Source organism: Ovis aries, chromosome 21 (assembly GCF_016772045.2).
Source record: "Ovis aries strain OAR_USU_Benz2616 breed Rambouillet chromosome 21, ARS-UI_Ramb_v3.0, whole genome shotgun sequence".
Lineage (NCBI taxonomy): Eukaryota > Metazoa > Chordata > Mammalia > Artiodactyla > Bovidae > Ovis > Ovis aries.
This window is the reverse complement of record NC_056074.1, coordinates 6,941,948-6,960,649: the sequence shown is the minus strand read 5'-3', so window position 1 is coordinate 6,960,649 and position 18,702 is coordinate 6,941,948. Positions and strand designations below refer to the sequence as shown.

Genomic DNA, 18,702 nt, shown 5'->3' with positions numbered 1-18,702 from the left:
GCTGCAAATTCTACACCTGAACAATTATAACTGGAGGAATGCCTCATCGACTCAAAATGCTCCATCCTCCTCTCAGGCACAGCCCCAGTTTCCGTTTGTAAGTTGATGATAAAAACTTCCAATTTCTCTCGGCAATTGGCCTTTACTTCTCAATTTCTCTTCTCTCTCTCTGCCACACACACGTGTGCACCCCCACATATACATTAAAGTATGTATACATTGTTGTTTAGCTGGTAAGTCACGTCCAACTCTTTGCAACTCCATGAACTGTAGCCCACCTGGCTCCTCTGTCCACGGATTTCCCAGGCGAGAATACTGGAGTGGGCTGCCATTTCCTTCTCCAGGGGATCTTCCTGACCCGGGGATCGGATGTGCAGTTCCCGCATTGGCAGGTGGAGTCTTTACCACTGAGCCCCCTGGGAACTGTACATGTGCACATGAATGTATATCTAAATACACATACATGCATAGTTGAGTGATTAATTTTCCTTTGATATCCCGTGTAAGTCTGCTTAGAATCTACCTCAATAAGTGGTAGATTCAGAACAACAAGAAATCATATCCTTTTTGTTTCTAGTAACCCAGGTATGTTTCATAATATTTAGGCTGCTTTTATAGGACATGAAGGCATTGTTGTTCTGGTCACAAGAAAAAGAAGTGCATCTTCTCCCTCCTTGGCAATAAGCCTATATTTTAGAGGGCGCTCTGATCAGATCACTTCCCCTGACTACTTCCAGATGTTATTATGTAGAATATTAACATAATCTCTAGATGTCCTCCAAATATATCCCAAACCTTCACACTTCAGAATGTCTGTGTAGTTATCAGAGCTCAACATGAGGTTACATGGCAATTATTCCCCACAGAGTCACTGCCAAGACCCAGAAATAAAGCATGACTAAGGCACTTTAGTGAGGCAAGGTGGAAAGGTTTATTAGCTTCGACAAAAGAAATATGGAGATACTAGTGTATTTGCTCTTTGTTAGATTTTTAGTCATGTTTGGAACAAGTCATCTCAGAGTATCTTTGATTATCATAAAGACATAAAGAATCAAGATTGCCAGGAGAAATATCAATAACCTCAGATATGCAGATGACACCACCCTTATGGCAGAAAGTGAAGAGGAGCTAAAAGCCTCTTGATGAAAGTGAAAGAGGAGAGTGAAAAAGTTGGCTTAAAGCTCAACATTCAGAAAACGAAGATCAGGGCATCTGGTCCCATCACTTCATGGGAAATAGATGGGGAAACAGTGGAAACAGTGTCAGACTTTATTTTGGGAGTCTCCAAAATCACTGCAGATGGTGACTGCAGCCATGAAATTAAAAGACAGTTACTCCTTGGAAGAAAAGTTATGACCAACCTAGATAGCATATTCAAAAGCAGAGACATTACTTTGCCGATTAAGGTCCGTCTAGTCAAGGCTATGGTTTTCCAGTGGTCATGTATGGATGTGAGAGTTGGACTGTGAAGAAAGCTGAGTGCCGAAGAACTGATGCTTTTGAACTGTGGTGTTGGAGAAGACTCTTGAGAGTCCCTTGGACTGCAAGGAGATCCAACCAGTCCATTCTGAAGGAGATCAACCCTGGGATTTCTTTGGAAGGAATGATGCTAAAGCTGAAGCTCCAGTACTTTGGCCACCTCATGAGAAGAGTTGACTCATTGGAAAAGACTCTGATGCTGGGAGGGATTGGGAGCAGGAGGAGAAGGGGACGACAGAGGATGAGATGGCTGGATGGCATCACTGACTGGATGGGCGTGAGTCTGAGTGAACTCCGGGAGTTGGTGATGGACAGGGAGGCCTGGCGTGCTGCGATTCATGGGGTCACAAAGAGTCGGACACGACTGAGTGACTGAACTGAACTGACTGTAGAAGGTCTTCTTCTTTGCTCTTATTTACTGATGTCCAGCGAGTAGCTCAGCTGGTAAAGAATCCACCTGCAATTCAGGAGACCCCAGTTAGACTTCTGGGTCAGGAAGGTCCCCTGCAGAAGGGATAGGTTACCCACTCCAGTATTTTTGGGCTGCCCTGGTGGGTTGACTGGTAAAGAGTCCACCTGCAATGCGGGAGACCTGGGTCCAATGCCTGGGTAGGGAAGATTCCCCTGGAGAAGGGAAAGGCTACCCACTCCAGTATTCCGCCCTGGAGAATTCCATGAATTCCAGAATATATAGTCCATGGGGTCACAAAGAGTTGGACACGACTGAGTGACTTTCACTTTCAGCAAAACAAAAGAATTCTGTTTTCCCTTCATATTCAAGGACATGATATAACAGCGTGATTTTTTAAAGTTTATTTCACTTTTTTCTCTCCAAAACCATATTTGGATTTAAGCACAGATGAACTTAATAATTTGAAGATTTATAATTAGCAGGTAGGACTATTCATATTATAAAACTAGCAAATATTCTTTGAACATCAATTATGCACCAACAATTGTGTTAAATATAGAAAATGTATCATCTGAGTCCGATGTTTTCTTAGAATGTAGAAGGTTGGGGAGAATGTGTGTGAAGCAAGATGGAGAGGTTTATTACCCACAACAAAAGAACCTGTGAGCTCTCTGTAAATCCATGAGAGAAACAGCAGGGATATGAGGGGGTGGATATGGAGATCTTTGTGCACAGCATTTAAAGATTAATCAAAATTCCATCTACTTCCTTCCTTAAAATGAAACAAAACAATTTTGACTGCACTGTATGTTCATTGAGGTGCCCAGGCTCCCTGATGCGGTGCGTGGGCTTAGTTGCCAAAATTTAGACCATGTTTCGACTCGCCCTGGGGCTTCCCTGATGACTCAGTGGTAAAGAATCCGTCTGCCAATGCAGGAGACGTGGGTTTGATCCCTGGGTTGGGAAGTTCCCCTGGAGAAGGAAGTGGCAACACACTGTGATATTCCTGCCTGGGAAATCCCCTGGACAGAGGAGCTGGGCCAACGATAGTCCCTCATGTCGCAAAGAATTGGACACTACTCAGCAACCAATGAACTATAACAACCCCTAGGGAAAATGGAGTCGACATGAAAATCAAGGAATACTACCCCCAGACTACTCCTCCCCCAGTGAATATTCCATCCCTTCATTTCTGTGCCCCTCATAAGTGCTTGCCAAAGCAACCCAGGGTGGTAGATGGTCACTTGTCTCCCTGTGCTCGCTCTCCAAGAGCATTGCTGCTGCTGCTGCTGCTAAGTCACTTCAGTCGTGTCCGACTCTGTGCGACCCCATAGACAGCAGCCTACCAGGCTCCCCTGTCCCTAGGATTCTCCAGGCAAGAACACTGGAGTGGGTTGCCATGTCCTTCTCCAATGCATGACAGTGAAAAGTGAAAGTGAAGTCGCTCAGTTGTGTCCAACCCTCAGCAACCCCATGGACTGCAGCCTACCAGGCTCCTCCGTCCATGGGATTTTCCAGGCAAGAGTACTGGAGTGGGGTGCCATTGCCTTCTCCGCTCCAAGAGCATTATCCTTGTTTAAATAAACTTTCACTTTACTTTCTTAACTTTTCTGCTTCCCTCTGAATTCTTTCACAGCGAAGAAAGAACCTTAAATTTACTGGCAACAGCTAGATCATATCGTCATGTTTCATTGAAATTTATATATTGGACTGTTGTTTCCTTTTATTCCACACCAACTCACCTCAGAGGCCCTTGATTATTGGACAAGCATTGGTTTATAAGGCTGCCCTTTTGACTCCTCCCTCATCAACTCCTGCTCTCCCTTCTTTACAAAAACTGACATACAGTGATAGGGAACAATATGCACAAGATTGAAACAACACAGAATTTAAATTATCTGATTAATTGAAAGACAGTGAATTAGAGCTATTGGTTTTTGACATAGAAGAGACAGGCTATGTTCCTGTCTCATAACAAAGACCCCATTTGGACGTCCCAAAGATTAAATGATACGTGGATATGGGTTAGAGGATGGTGAATTACAGGGAATCCTGGCAAAATTAATTTTCTAGGAAAAAAGAACATAGCTGATCCTAATTTATGGACCAGGACACACTCATTTATGGGCATGTTTGTAGACAACCAAGCCTATACCTGTTTTATAGTAATAGATCCATCATGGGTAGGATAATTACCTTCACAAATAGTGTAAAAGTACCAATGGTAAGGAAAGCATGAATAATTCTCCAAGTCATTATTTGGCTAGAGGGGTGTATAATTTTAGTCAGGTACCATTAAAGGAAGAATTATTATCTTAGTGCCTGAAACACTGCATTTCAGAAAATACACGTTGACAAGAATGGGGCGAAACAGAGAACAGGCTCATGTCTAAAGTTGTGGGCTCAAGTATTGGTTCTTACTCACTTGTAAGTACTGTGAGCCAGCTTTTGGTGTCACAGAACCTGTTATTATGCCTATAAAATAGACTGCTAAAACCTGTCTTATCTCTCTGAGAGATTATTTTGCTTTGCCTGGTGGCTCTGGTGGTAAAGAATTTGCCTGCATTGCAGGAGACCTGGGATCGATCCCTGGGTTGGGAAGATCCCCTGGAGGAGGAAAAGGCTACCTATTCCAGTATTCTGGCCTAGAGAATTCCATGAACAGAAGAGCCTAGTGGACTACAGTCCACAGGGTCACAAAGAGCTGGATGTAACTAAACTGACTTAGCATGCACGCATATGAACAGTGCACTTCCATTCAAAAAGCAGTTATTTTACTATTATAACTCCTTGGACAGGCACAGTGACTCATATCAGGTTAACATAATGATTCATTTTTGACATGTAAATGGTCATTAAGCGTTTTAAATCCTTTTTTAACACAGGAGATTTGAAGATCAGCTTTTGAGGCCAGTTTTGGGCAGAGACCAAGATAATTCAGCTGCCAGCTGCAAAGTACTACAGCCAAGTGCCAGAAACACTATTCATTTTTGCATGGGAAAATATTTCTGCCAAACCAAGTCTTCGGGGTTTTTATAGTTCTTTCTCATATGTCCCAGTGAAAATGTTATTTTTCCTATCTCATGTTTGAATGGGGCTGTCAGGATAACAAGTGTCAACTGTTTTCCAGGCCTGGCAAATTGATCCAGCTAAACTGAATTTAAGGAGGATGAGTATTTTAGGGAATCCCGTGAGTTATGTCTCAAGGATAATGATGACACATTAAAATAAGCACAGGTGTTTGGCCTCCAGTTTATAGTTGGCTTATCAGGTCTGCTTCTGATAGACAACTTCATAGACAGCTCTCAGCCAAATATTCCAGAACTGGTATCAGCACCTTCTGGGGACAACAATTAGGAAAATATTTAACAACCAATCATGTTATAACTCCTGGAGAAGGAAATGGCAACCCGCTCCAGTGTTCTTGCCTATAGAATCCCGTGGACAGAGGACCCTGCGGGGCTGCTGTCTATAGCGTTGCAGAGAGGCGGACACAACTGAAGCAACTTATCATGCATCATGCATTGGAGAAGGAAATGGCAACCTGCTCAAGTGTTATTTCCTGGAGAATCCCAGGGACAGAGGAGACTGGTGGGCTGCCATCTATGGGGCTGCACAGAGTTGGACACGACAGAGGCAACTTAGCAGCAATAGCAGCATGTTATCAGGAAGTGCCATTTTCACTTTCAGCCCATGGGGCCAGAGTAGAACAAGAGGGAGATTAAAAAGCAGACAACAACATTGCTGAATTCCAAGCAACTATAATGGAATATGGTCTGGGGAGGAATTAGAGTTTGACCTGTTATGTGCAGGTCCTTGCCTTTGACCACATAGGAACATTTTCCTGTCCTCATACTATCATCCTGTGGGCTGGCAGAGACTCTGAGAGATGAGTCATTCGGATAGTTAGGGCTGAGTTTCTGAGAACTGTCATCAAAGTTTTAATGGACAAAAATGCCTGAAAGTTATATGACTGGACTTTGTCATCTGATAGAAAATACCTTCAAGGAATTCAGGCTTTCAAAAAAGTTATGTTTTAAAGAAAAATTGATGGCAGTTACCACGGACAGACACAGCTGTTTTGACTTTACATCTGCGGTGTTTGAGACACCACACCAAACCACTAGAATTCTATTTAGGAGTTTCAAATAGAAAGCTATTTTCCTCATAATATCTGTCCCTCAAATACTGTGTATCCCTGCCAGCCAAGAAGATTTTGCTGAGTTTAAATTTCTGTAGCCTGCATTATGAAAACCACAGGTTTACTGAACGTGCACTTTTATACTATGAGGCTGTCTACCTTGAAATACGCCTGAACTGGGAAGCCATTAAAGATTTTAAACAGAGGTGTGACATTGTCAACATTGCTGTGGGGAGGGCAAGGCTGGAAGTAGAAAGGTAAACTAGGAGGACACAGCAGGGACCCAAGTTACAGATCACGAAGGTTTAAGGCAGGTGTGCAGAGAGACAGATTTAACAGGCATTTAGAAATTAGGATTGGTAGGCGGTCACACCCAGAGGCTGGTGGGCTACAGTCCACAGGGTTGCAAAGAGTCAGACACAACTGAGCCTATACAACTAACTGAACGTCGTGGGTGAGGAAGAGGAATGAACCAATGAAATTCCTAGGTTTCTGACTTTGGAAACTGGGTGGATGAGGGAGGCAACCAGTAGCCAGAAGAATGAAAGTGAGCTTGCTTTGGGAATGGGAAAAAGATGATATATTCAGATTTTTGCATTTTTCACTGGCTAATGGGGTTTGTACATCTAGGTACATGTTGGAACGGACATATCTGGTTTAAAGCTATGGTAGGCATCATTACGAGCCAGTGATCTCTGTCTCCTGGTAGTCAGGCTTTCTGAAATACCCTCTCCTTGAGGAATTTGCTTCTGACCAATGGAATATGGAACCACTGAGAAGGTTACTTCTTCCATGATTAGATTACAAAGATGGTGAATCCTACCTTGCTGGTACACTCCCTCTCTTGCTATCATAACTTGCACACTTAGATGCGCTCACATTAGTGAAGCCCATATGGCAAGGCACTGAGGATGGCCACTGGTCAAAAGATGGCAAGGATCTAACGCCTTTCATGCAAGAACCTGCAAGGAACTGAATACTGCCTACAGTCTCTGATCTTTCAGATGAGACGGCAGACCATAGGCTGACACCTTGATTGCAGCCTTGTGAGAGACCATGAGGCACAGAATCCAGTGAGACTGCACCCACATTCCAGACCCACCGCAAATGTAAGGTAGTAAACCTGTGTTGGTTTAAACCACTAAGTCTTTGGGTAGTTTGTTATGCCACAGTAGATAACTAATACATGAGCTCTGGAGATGAAGGCTAAATTGGGGTTCTGCCAGCACATAAATAATATATACTGACTCTAAAAAAGCTCAACTTGAGATAAGATATAGTGATGGGGAGAAGAGGATTGTACAGAAGCTGGAGGAGTAGTAAAATTAAGGACTGGGTAGAAGACTGCTGCTGCTGCTGCTGCTGAGTCGCTTCAGTCGTGTCCGACTCTTGCGACCCCATAGACGGCAGCCCACCAGGCTCCCCCGTCCCTGGGATTCTCCAGGCAAGAACACTGGAGTGGGTTGCCATTTCCTTTTCCAATGCACGAAAGTGAAAAGTCAAAATGAAGTCGCTCAGTCGTGTCCGACTCTTCGCGACCCCATGGACTGCAGCCCACCAGGCTCCTCCATCCATGGGATTTTCCAGGCAAGAGTACTGGAGTGGGGTGCCATTGCCTTCTCCGGGGTAGAAGACTAGGAGCCTGAAAAGAAAACTGCAAAGAAATAGAGATCTGAAAGTTGAAAGGTGCAAAGTTAAGGAAGTGAAGTGAAGTCGCTCAGTCGTGTCTGACTCTTTGCGACCCCGTGAACTGTAGCCCACCAGGCTCCTCCATCCATGGGATTCTCCAGGCAAGAATACTGGAGTAGGGTGCCATTGCCTTTTCCAGGGGATCTTCCTGACCCAGGGATCGAACCCAGGTCTCCCGCATTGCAGGCAGATGCTTTAAATGCGGAGATAAATGCCGGAAACTGCTTTTAGTAACACAAGGTGTTTTTTTGCTTACCTTAATATGAAAAATTTCAAAGAAGTGACCTGGTAGAAGGCAGATGTCATTAGATTAAGGAGAAAACACATAGCGAGAAGGTAAAAAAAGTTTCTTTGAAGAAGCTTAGGTGTTGAGAGAAGGAAAAAATAATGTGATATATTTTGTAGGGTGAAAAATTGGTGGCTTTTTTATGAGGCAAAAAAGACTTGAGCATATTTATGTGATGAGGGCTTCTGGGCCACCATGCAAATTTTGATTACATTTTCTGTTATTTATAACATAGCTGTTATAATAAAACCAATAAAGGAAACAACTTTAGCCACTCATAATCCTTCTGCCCTTTTGAAGGTGCTTATATGCCCACTTGCATTTTATGTAACAAAACACAGTATCATTTTTTGTACATATTATAACACAGACATTTCTTACGGTTGTTACATTGGTGGCATAGTTATTTTTAATACTGTATACTATACTGTCAAGCCTGTGTACTATAAATGATCTATTTCCTAAACTCCTGGACCTCTAGGTTGTTTCCAAATTCTTACAACTATAAATAATGCTGTGATTAATTCTGCAAAGCTGCTCCAAAACAAAAACAGAGAGGCTTCCCCTAAGAGATGTTTTTCTGGACGCTTGCCAAAGCCAGCACTCTTCATGCAAAAGGGCTCTGAGCTGAATTCAATAAAAATTAATGCAAAAATCGCAGGAACCATTTTTTCTTCTCTTTTTATTATCTCCGACTTCAAAAGCTCAACAGCTAGGCAGCTCAAACATATAGAAAGAGTCCTGGACTGGCTTTAAACTTGCACAGGGCACACATATGTGTTCTGTGAACCCATCCTGCGGGGATAATCTTTTCTACCAACATTCCAAGGTACATGGAATACAGCAGAGAAGGCCTCACTCATGTTTCATCTTTAATTAATTGATTAATTTTACATTGGAAAGACGTTGCTACTCTTAATACCTTCCTTGCCATATGACTCCAAGTAATAGAATCCACTCTCCCTTGGAGGGCCAGATGCACTGCCAGAAAATATCTTTCATTTGAGCCTAGAGCTATTGTTGCAAATCTGCTAAACATTAGGTTTGCCAAATCCTTCCGGAGACTAGCTATCACCTTTCTGCTGAGACACGTGTTGAAAGGAGAAGCTTTCCCTGCTTGTGCAGCGGTCAGCTGAAATGCAACGTGTCTAAGACAGAGCATGTCATCCCTTTCCCACCGTTCCTCTCCTGACTTAATGTCTCTCTCTGAGATCACCCTTCGTTTTTTCATCCTGCTTTAAGTCGCTGAAGGCATATATTTTTAATCTCTCGGGATTTGAGCAAATATAAAAGTTATCTCCAGACCAGGACCTGAAAAATCAACACACCACAAGGAAAAACACGGGAAAGACATCTTGAGGGAGGAAGTATAGAGGAGCTAAGCTCTGTGGTTCTAGCACGTAGAGACCTGGGTTCAAACAACAACTAAATGCTCTTTGTAAGCAAAAATACTACACACTTTCTTGTTCTTTTCTTGCTCAAAGGTCTGGTGGGTTGAAATGGTGTGTTCATCTTCTATGGCAGAATTTTCTTGCACCCAGTTCAGTTCAGTCACTCAGTTGTGTCTGACTGTTTGTGACCCCATGAACTGCAGCACACCAGGCCTCCCTGTCCATCATCAACTCCGAGTTTACCCAAACTCATGTCCATTGAATCAGTGATGCCATCCAACCATCTTATCCTCTACTACCCCCTTCTCTTCCTGCCCTCAGTCTTTCCCAGCATCAGGGTCTTGCACACAAGGACCTCCAATTAGCATTCTATGTTCTCACTTGCTCCCCTCTTCCTTTTTTAGAATAAGGATTCATCCAATCTCTTCTCCATCAGTCAAGTTCCCATTGGAACTTATGGTTTCAGTGGGTTCCTGTCAGGTGGGAGGTCCTGCAGAACGGGCTCAGCCTGTTGTCCCAGAACTGAGGGGAAAAGCCCTTCTCTTGTCTCATGACGTCAGTTAGCCTTCACTCCCTGGGCCTCGTCTTTTACTACTCCTCTTGATTCTTCAAAGTTTAGCTCAAGTTCTGGAAGCTTCTGGGATAACATTAGCACTCAGAGTTCTCTCCATCCTCCAGAGTCAGTAACATTCATTTGGTGGCAGGGAAGAAAGCGTAAAGGAGTTGGCATGTCATAGCTCGGACTTTCTCAGCCTGGGCGCTGCTGACATCTGGGGCTGGATCATTCTTCACTGGAGACTGCCCCCTAGTGTGACAACCCAAGTGTCTACAAATGTTGCCAGATGTCCCTTGAGGAACAAAAATCACTTCTGGTTGAGAACCAGTGTTGGAGTGGGGAGATCCCCATGTATCAGGTGTGGACTTACATTCACAACCTAGAAGTTGAGAGCTTTGTTTTATTCAGTGGGAATTTTTAGGACTTCGAGCCCAAGAGGCTGCATCATGAACGACTGTGAGAGAACTGCTCCAGGGAGGCAAGGGGAGGGACCGGCTTCTATAGAGGCTTTGCAACAAAGGGCGGTAGTCAGTACATCAAAAGATTATTGTTAGAGAAAAGCCAAACTGCCCACGTTAAGGAATTTAGCACTTTTCTGTTCATGGGAGGGTTCAATTTCTGGGCCCACTGAAATTATCCCTTTGATATATACCTCAGCTATCTGCTGCTAAGTCACTTCAGTTGTGTCTGACTGTGCGACCCCATAGACGGCAGCCCACCAGGCTCCCCTGTTCCTGGGATTCTCCAGGCAAGAACACTGGAGTGGGTTGCCATTTCCTTCTCCAATGCATGAAAGTGAAAAGTGAAAGTGAAGTCTCTCAGTAGTGTCCGACCCTCAGCGACCCCATGGACTGCAGCCTTCCAGGCTCCTCCACCATGGGATTTTCCAGGCAAGAGTACTGGAGCGGGGTGCCATTGCCTTCTCCACCTCAGCTATCTAGGGCCAGTAATTTTGTGTCCTGAGTTTCCTTGGGGCTCACCCTAGAGAGTGGCTGCAGTATGATGGCTAATAGAGGGCGGGTGTTCTTTCCTTGCTGCGTTCCCTCTGGGCTCACCAGCTCACCGCTGCTGGTGGCTGCAATTGCTGATGACTGTGATGTCCTTTGTTTACTGACATGGCAGGAAATATTCCATTTCTCATAGCTAATGTGCTGGACTCTGTACAGACTTTATTCACAGCCACATCCTACTGTTCCACCTTAAACTTCTTCGGGCTTCAGTTTGCTCACTTATTATTTTGTACCGCATCTCTTCCTTTGTAAAGCACCTGAAACCTTAAAACTTTTTTTTTTTTTACACACACAGGTAGTATGTAGATACTCACAGCTTCTTTGAAACCTCACCACAACCCCTAAATGTAGATATTGGCATCACCTTTTGTTTATTTTTATTTATTTATTTAGGCCATACCCCATGGCTTATGAGATCTTAGTTCCCCAAGCAGGGATGGAACCTAGGCCAGGGCAGTGAAAGTTCCAAGTCCTAACTACTGGACCGCCAGGAAATTTCCTGGCATCACCTTTTAACAAGTGAACGCTAAAGACTATAGATCTCTGTTCAGTCATTGGACTAAGGTCTAAATAACAATCACTGGAGGAGCACAGGCTGTCTGATTCCAGAGTACATGGTATTTTCAGGGCACAGTGTATTTTGCTTTCTCTTCATAGACCTGTTCTTATTGCTCTGCTGAATTTCAGTCTGCAGAACGGGGATTGTGTCTACTATCTCTTGGGAATACTGTGCATATGGGGGCAGAGGGAAAACAGCTTTTCTCTTAACTGTCCAGAAACCCCTTAAATGAGAGAATGGGGGGTAGAAAACTCTGATACTAAAAGCATTCATTTTCTATCATTTACCTTATACTTCACTTGGAACTATTCAATACTTTTGAAGTTGCAAGAAATACCTTACAGGAAAAAAAAAAAATCATCTCAATGATTACTTTAATGCACAGCCTTAGCTTCCTGGCATTTCCTTCATTTCCTCAGGGGAAGGTTATTTCTCCAACTTCTTTCTTTCCAACTGATTGCTAGGATTTCAATCTCTTTAGACCTTTTGCGTTAGAGGAAGAAACACATCTGCTTTTTTTCCCCCTCAACTTGGGGAGTTCGGAGTTCATCACAGTCTTTCCTTGTTTAACTACCTATAGAATTTGAATTTCAAAAAGCAAATTGCCTTTGAGGCTAGAAAGTTCAAAATCAAAACATAACCAGCTTCACATCCTCAAAACTGGAAAACGAGAAGTTTAATTTCTTACTTCTGCTTTCTGTTCATGTAGGAAAAAGGGATCTTGATAAATGATCTTCTGAAAGGAAAACGACACCAACGAAGACGTGACTTGCACGTTCTGTCCGAGGGTTGTTTTACCTCCTGCAACTTTGGTTTGCTGTCATCAAGAGGACGTTGTGCAGAGCAGCCATAACGCAGGCTGAGGATTCAATTATTTCACAGTCTAGGCGATTTCAGGCAAATCCACTTTTAATCGGAACTAAGTTCAACGAGGTCAGTATTTTACGGCTGATGAAACTAAGGCCCAATTGCTAGCTAACCCATGACCAATGTACAAATTCAAGTCCATGCACTTGCCATCGGGCCGAGGAATTTATGTCATAAGCTCGCCTGTTTTGGTCAGGAAGTTTCTACTTAACTGTAGTCCAAAAATAAATCTTTATTACAGTTTATAAATATAAACATTAACATCAGTGTATTTAGAGGGAAACTGTTAAGATTAAACCTCCCAAGCCACCACGCACGGATTAGAGCTTAGAGAACTTGCTACCAAGGGTTCAGAACAGGATTTCCGAGAACTGGAAAGGATCTTAGAAATGATTTTACAGAACAAGGTCAGCTTGTCTCATAATATCTATATCTCTTTCTCCATTTTTCTTAATTGGGAGGCAGCAGGTACAGTAGGAAGTTTGTCACACACTGGGGTCTAAATTTATCTTTATTAGCTAGGCATGTCCAGCTCACTAAATCCATTTTTATGTTAATGACAGAGGTGGAATAGATGGCCTACCAGCTCTAATTTTATGTGAATCTGTTGCTTATTCTAATAGGAAAATCCTGATTAGAAAAATCGAATTGTTACAACCTTAGCTTAACCTTTAGACTTTCTTGCTTCAAAGTTGCTTGCTCTCAGCTGGAGCCTGATTTTCATCTCTGCTGTAGCCATCTAAACCTGATCACCTGTCACACTTCTTTCCACAAAGGCAGCAGGCAAGGCAATGATGTGGTGGGGAATGTAAAACCTCGGTTCCAGAAAATCAAAATCGTCTCCCTAATTCACAAAGTTTTTGAAGATTCTTCTCTGTGGGTTTCTCTGTGCCACGTTCCTGTCTGTTCTTTACTCCCTCTAAAAAAACACCTCCAAAACCCCTCCTCTGCCCTCTCAGTAGAGTGGAGCTTGTTTAACAGAAATACATCTCAGTTGCTTCCCCAAAGCAAAAGATTATTTTACAATGTGAATTTGGGGAAAAGATGACTTGAATGGTAACTAATAATTACATATCCTTACTGCGTTCCAAGCACTGTTGTACATGCTTTCCATTCATGAAGGCATTTAACCCCCGAAGCTCTGAAAAGTAGATACAAATATCCTTCACTATCCAAATCTAGTCAGTTCCTGAGACCAGGTTAGAAATCAGAGTTCAATAAGTCTGAAAGGTCAGGGAAGCTTCATTATCTTATCTTCATTTACCTGCTTGGGATGGGCTAAGGCCTGACCTTAAATAAAGCAAATAATGTCATTCAAAAGTGCAAACCCATTTGGTTCCTTTATTGTAACAGCAAGGGTTTAGGAAGCGTTCACACAGGGATAGATATTTATCCCATTATCCCCGTTTTACAGATGAGGGAACGGACGCACAGGCAGGCTGAGTAAGCTGCCCTAGGTTTCACAGCTAGTGTGGCAGAGCCAGCAATCCCTTCTAGGCACTAAAGCATCAGGGTCAGGATCCAGTCTGTGCTGGACTGCCCAGCTAAAGCTATTGTTTTCTTTGTGGCCAGTGGTATCATCAATGCACATTACCACTGGAGCTTTTCTGGGAGTGTTTTGAGGGAGGCTTACCAGAATTCCCAAACTCATCATTTTTTTTTTCCTTAGAGCTCACTTTCTCAACAGACTTTGATGATATGTTCTGTTAGCACCAATATAAAAAAGTTTTAGATAATGCAACTAGCTACTTTTTGTAGTTTAATAGTTTAATGACATGGCTTGAGAAACCATGATGTTCCCTTCAGTCAACATCTTGAATTAATTCCACCACTGCACGTGAAATGGTGATCTTCCTCTTGTAGAGTCACAGGAAAAGCAGATGTCTCACAGCAGAAAAATGCAAGTTGGAGGGCAGTGTAATTGGAGCTGTCTGGGAGATCTGCTTGCAGTCTCTGAAAACTTGGGGCCTCTTCAAACCATTGTTCGTCCTCAACTAACCATGCTTGTGAGACCAGACCATGGCTGTATTTAGTCCTTTAATATTTCCTCAAGTATTTAATGAATGATACGGGCAACAGTTTTCCTTCAGAGCTCAGCCAGGGCCCTCACGAGATTATGTAAAAGTTTGGACATGCTCTCCCATGGGTCAGCTGACTGACGTCCAAATAAAAACCAAAGGATGGGCTCATGTTTACAGGTTAAAGAAAAATCTTAGGTATTAAGCTGATAGATGTGAATTTTAGTGGAAAATGAATTCCTGCTTCATTGTAAAGTCTATTTATACATTCATGTAGCAACAAGGCTAGGCATAAAGTAGGATTATAACTATATTCAATCAGTAACAAAGAAAATATACCTCCTTGGAGGTCTTCCAGATAATAAGGGCTCTGGTTACACCTGAGTGTAACTCAGACACTCACTCAGAGTGTCTGCCTCTTTGTCATCATGTGGTAAAAAGGTCAAAGTTATGTGGCCATGTGCCAGGAGCCACCCTTTAAACACAAGGCAAACTCCTGGAATATGCTTCAGTTTAAGAACAAAAATGTCATTGTAGTGAATTACGATGCAAGAAGGACATGAGGTTTAAGACAAAGCTCTGAGACTTAACATGTCAATGTGAAATCTCCAAGTATGCACCTTGTATCTTGGTGATTTGGACCCTCTGGTAGAAAGCGCAGAGATTCAGTGTCTAAGGCACTCAAGGAGAGCCAGACTTAGAAAATCTAGGTTCTAATCAAGACTCATCATTTGACCTTGGATGAGTCACTTGCCCACTGAGTGAGCCTTAGTTTCTTTTTCTGATTAGGAGATAGTGAAATGGCATGATCTCTAGGATTCCTGTCAGTTCTAGAAGGCTTGTGGTTTTTATTTATGGTTTAGAGCTTTGACTAATTTGCTTAATTTTGCCTAATCTATCATTTCTACTGAATCATCTCTGTTTACTCAGTGTGGAGGTTTCACATCTCTGAAATATCCCTTGGAGATCCCAAAGACCTGAGCAAATTTAAACTGGTCATATTCCACTTATTAGTCTATTACTGCTCAGCCAATGAAGGCTAACCAATACCTTCAAGGGCAAGATACACTGTAAAACGTTTTAACCAATATCCAGATTCACCAAAACTTGAGTTTCTTTTCTCTATAATCCCTGGCTCCTCAAATACCCAGGAGACAACTTTTCAGGGTTCATGCATGCATGCTCATTCACTAAGTCATGTCTGACTCTTTGCAACCCCATGGACTGTAGCCCGCCAGGCTCCTCTGTCCATAGCATTCTCCAGGCAATGATACTGGAATGAGTTGCCATTTCCTCCTCCAGGGGAATCTTCCTGATCCAGGCCTAGAAATCGCATCTCCTAAGTCTCCTGCACTGCATGTAGGTTTTTTACCACTGAGCCGCCAGGAAACAGTTCACTAGATTTTAATTGCATATACCCCCTATTGTAAATATTCATAATTTTGTTGTTTTTAGTTGAAAAGCCCTGAAATCAGTTTTCTTTTTCAAGTATTTACATACATGAAACAAATATAACAGGAGTCGAGTAAAAATTCTCTTAAGCACATACATAACCATAGTACATATTACTTGAATATTTATAAATTTTTTAAAATTTAATAACCATTGTCATATTGTCGCATGATTTATACAATTTAAAAATAAGCCACTGAGTGGCCCTATGTGGTCACATCGATTTTTTAAAAATACAGCATGTGTTTGAATCACAAAATGATTAGCAAAATCCATTACTTCATCATTCACCATCCTCCATAAAACCACACTGAGCAGAGTACTGAGGAAAAAGCAGACTGCTTTTCAGTGGGAAAGCATATTAAAATTTAAATCAAGGGCACTTTTAATTGGAAAGGCACACATCTTCACAGGAAGCTATCTATAATCTTTTGAAACTGCAGCAGGAATACTGCACACGTCCCCAGTCCGTGAATACGGCATCTCCCCTTACTGGCTGACGGTGGTCAGCGTGAAACCCTGCGAGTTACACCCTACAATTTAGGAATCGGGGTGGCCGCCAGCGCTATGCTTTCAATCGCACACTCGTCGGTGCCTCTGCGGATGCGGAAGTACCCGTCCTCACCCCAGCTCGTGCCCCAGCTGTTTTTCACAATCCAGTAATCCAGTCCCGAGGCCGCGTCCGTGCCGTAGCCCACCAGCAGCACAGCGTGATTGGTCAGCTCGAAGGGGTTGAAAGGGTCTCGCAGCCCCGTGTGGTGGTAGACGCCCTGGCGGTAGTGCAGGAAGTCGTTGTAGACCTCAAAGGCGACGGCCATGGGCCCCCGCTGGACCAGCTCGAGCTTCATCAGGGCTTCATTGCAGCCCCCGTAGAAACCGCCCACGTAGTGGTACTCGGAAGAGTAGTACCGGAAGCAGCCCTCTTTCAGCTTGCACGGCGAATCCGTGCCTGTGTAGGGGAAGCAGTCCTCTTCCACCAGCCCGAAGTCCTGGGCGTACTTCCCTGCGATGAGGTAAGGGAAGCCGCCTTCACAGCCTGCGGGTGCAGAGCACAGCGTTACCACCGTCTGTTAGAAAGGGCTACAGGAGAAACTGTCCCGTTTCACGTTTTCTTTTCTACTCCATTAATGTGTTTTTAAAGACTTATTGGATATTTGGCTGTGACGGGTCTTGGTTACTGTGTGCAGGCTTTCTGCAGTTGTGGCAGCGGGGGCTCCTCTCCAGCTGTGGCGTGGGGGCTTATCGCAGTGGCCTCTCTGCGTGTGGACCTCCGCAGCTGTGGAGTCTGGTCTCAGCTGTCCTGTGGCACGTGGGATCTTCCCGGACCAGGGATAGAACCCGTGTCCCCTGCATTGGCAGGTGGATTCTTTGTCACCGAGCCACCAAGGAAGCCCACTAACTATTCTTATGTCCCCCCTGGAAGTTGCTCTTGGCTTAAATACTGCTTCATTCACCGTCCATCAGCCATCTAGCTAACTATCCTCTCATCCCCATCTATCTGACATTTATTTGGCCCCTGAAGTGGAAGGTAGCTTCATGGTTAAGTGGGAGGCTCTGAAGCCTATATAGATTCAAATCCAAAACTGTGTTAAGAATTTAATTTCTCTGTACCTCTGTTTACTTATCTGTAAAATACAGACAGCAATAGCACCTTCCTTGTAGGATTAAGTCACGTAAAAGCAATAAAAGCTTGCAATTATTGTCACTACTAAATAGGCAGACACTTCCTCAAGAAAGGCTTCTTTGACCATCTCCTACAGAAAAGTCTGAATCAGGTCCCCATATCCTTCCTTCCCTCCAGTCCTGGCCCCAGTATATCTCAGAGACACTGCAGGTTCAGTTCCAGACCACCACAATAAAGCAAATATCACAATGAAGAAAGTCACACAAATGCTTTGTTTTCCCAGGGAATATAAAAGTTAGGTTTACAGTTTACTGTAGTCTATTAAGTGTTCATGTTTTCCAAAAGAAGCAATACACACACCATAATTTAAAAATGCTCTATTGCAAAAAAACAAAACCCACTAACCATCACCAAAGCCTTCAGCGAGTCATAATCATTTTGCTGGGGGGAGGGTTGGAAGTATTTCAAGAATTACCAAAATGTGACAGAGAGACATGAAGTGAGCAAACACTGCTGGGAAAACGGCGCTGACAGCCAGGCTCAACACAGGTCACCACAAACCTTCAATTTGTAAAAACACACCGTGTCTGAGAAGAGCAAGACAACAAGCTATGCCGGTCTACACATCCGTAACCCTGCACTTTTCCTTCATTGCTCTCATGCTTATTGAATTTCTATTTTCCTTGCTTCACTGTAAGCTTCATGAGGTTACTCTCGTGATATTTTTGAGTCCTCAGGGCCCAGAAGTCACAATGTGGGTGTTTAATATTAAAGTATCTCAGGAAGAATAAAAGCCTCACTGACAAATAACTATACACCAGCAGCTGCACTGGTGAACTGAGAAACTTCCAAGTAGCCAAATCTGGGGACAGCAGCAGCAAACTTCAAAATGAGCCGATTTCTCCCTGAATCCACTGGCTTTCTACACACCTTATATATGCCCTGTTCTGAAAGCCTACGTACAAAACTTTTACATCCTTCTAGAGAGAAACTAGTGTTCATACGCTTTCAATAAGAATTAGGTTTCAGAGTGAGACCTTATTTGAAACTGAAACTCATAGTTAGAAGCTGGGAGGTCTTCAAAATCCTATAGAACAGCTTCATGTCTGTCCCTTGTCTATATGTAGCATAACAGCTGCGCCCTCAGGGTTCTGACCACTGTTGGGTAATGTATGTAAGAGGCTCCAGAGAGCCCGTCCTTACTCAGAGTATAGTGAT

At 43.3% G+C, this 18,702-nt stretch overlaps 1 protein-coding gene across 1 annotated transcript in view; it reads right to left on the bottom strand.

Annotated features, from left to right (window-relative positions):
- Positions 1–13,711: 13,711 nt before the first annotated feature.
- Positions 13,712–18,702, bottom strand: part of CTSC (cathepsin C) — a 43,409-nt gene continuing 38,418 nt past the window's right edge. The window contains exon 7 of the mRNA XM_004019763.5: positions 13,712–16,896. Within this exon, the coding sequence (XP_004019812.3) occupies positions 16,394–16,896 (503 nt within the window). The 3' untranslated portion in view covers positions 13,712–16,393. The remainder of the gene's footprint in view (positions 16,897–18,702) is intronic.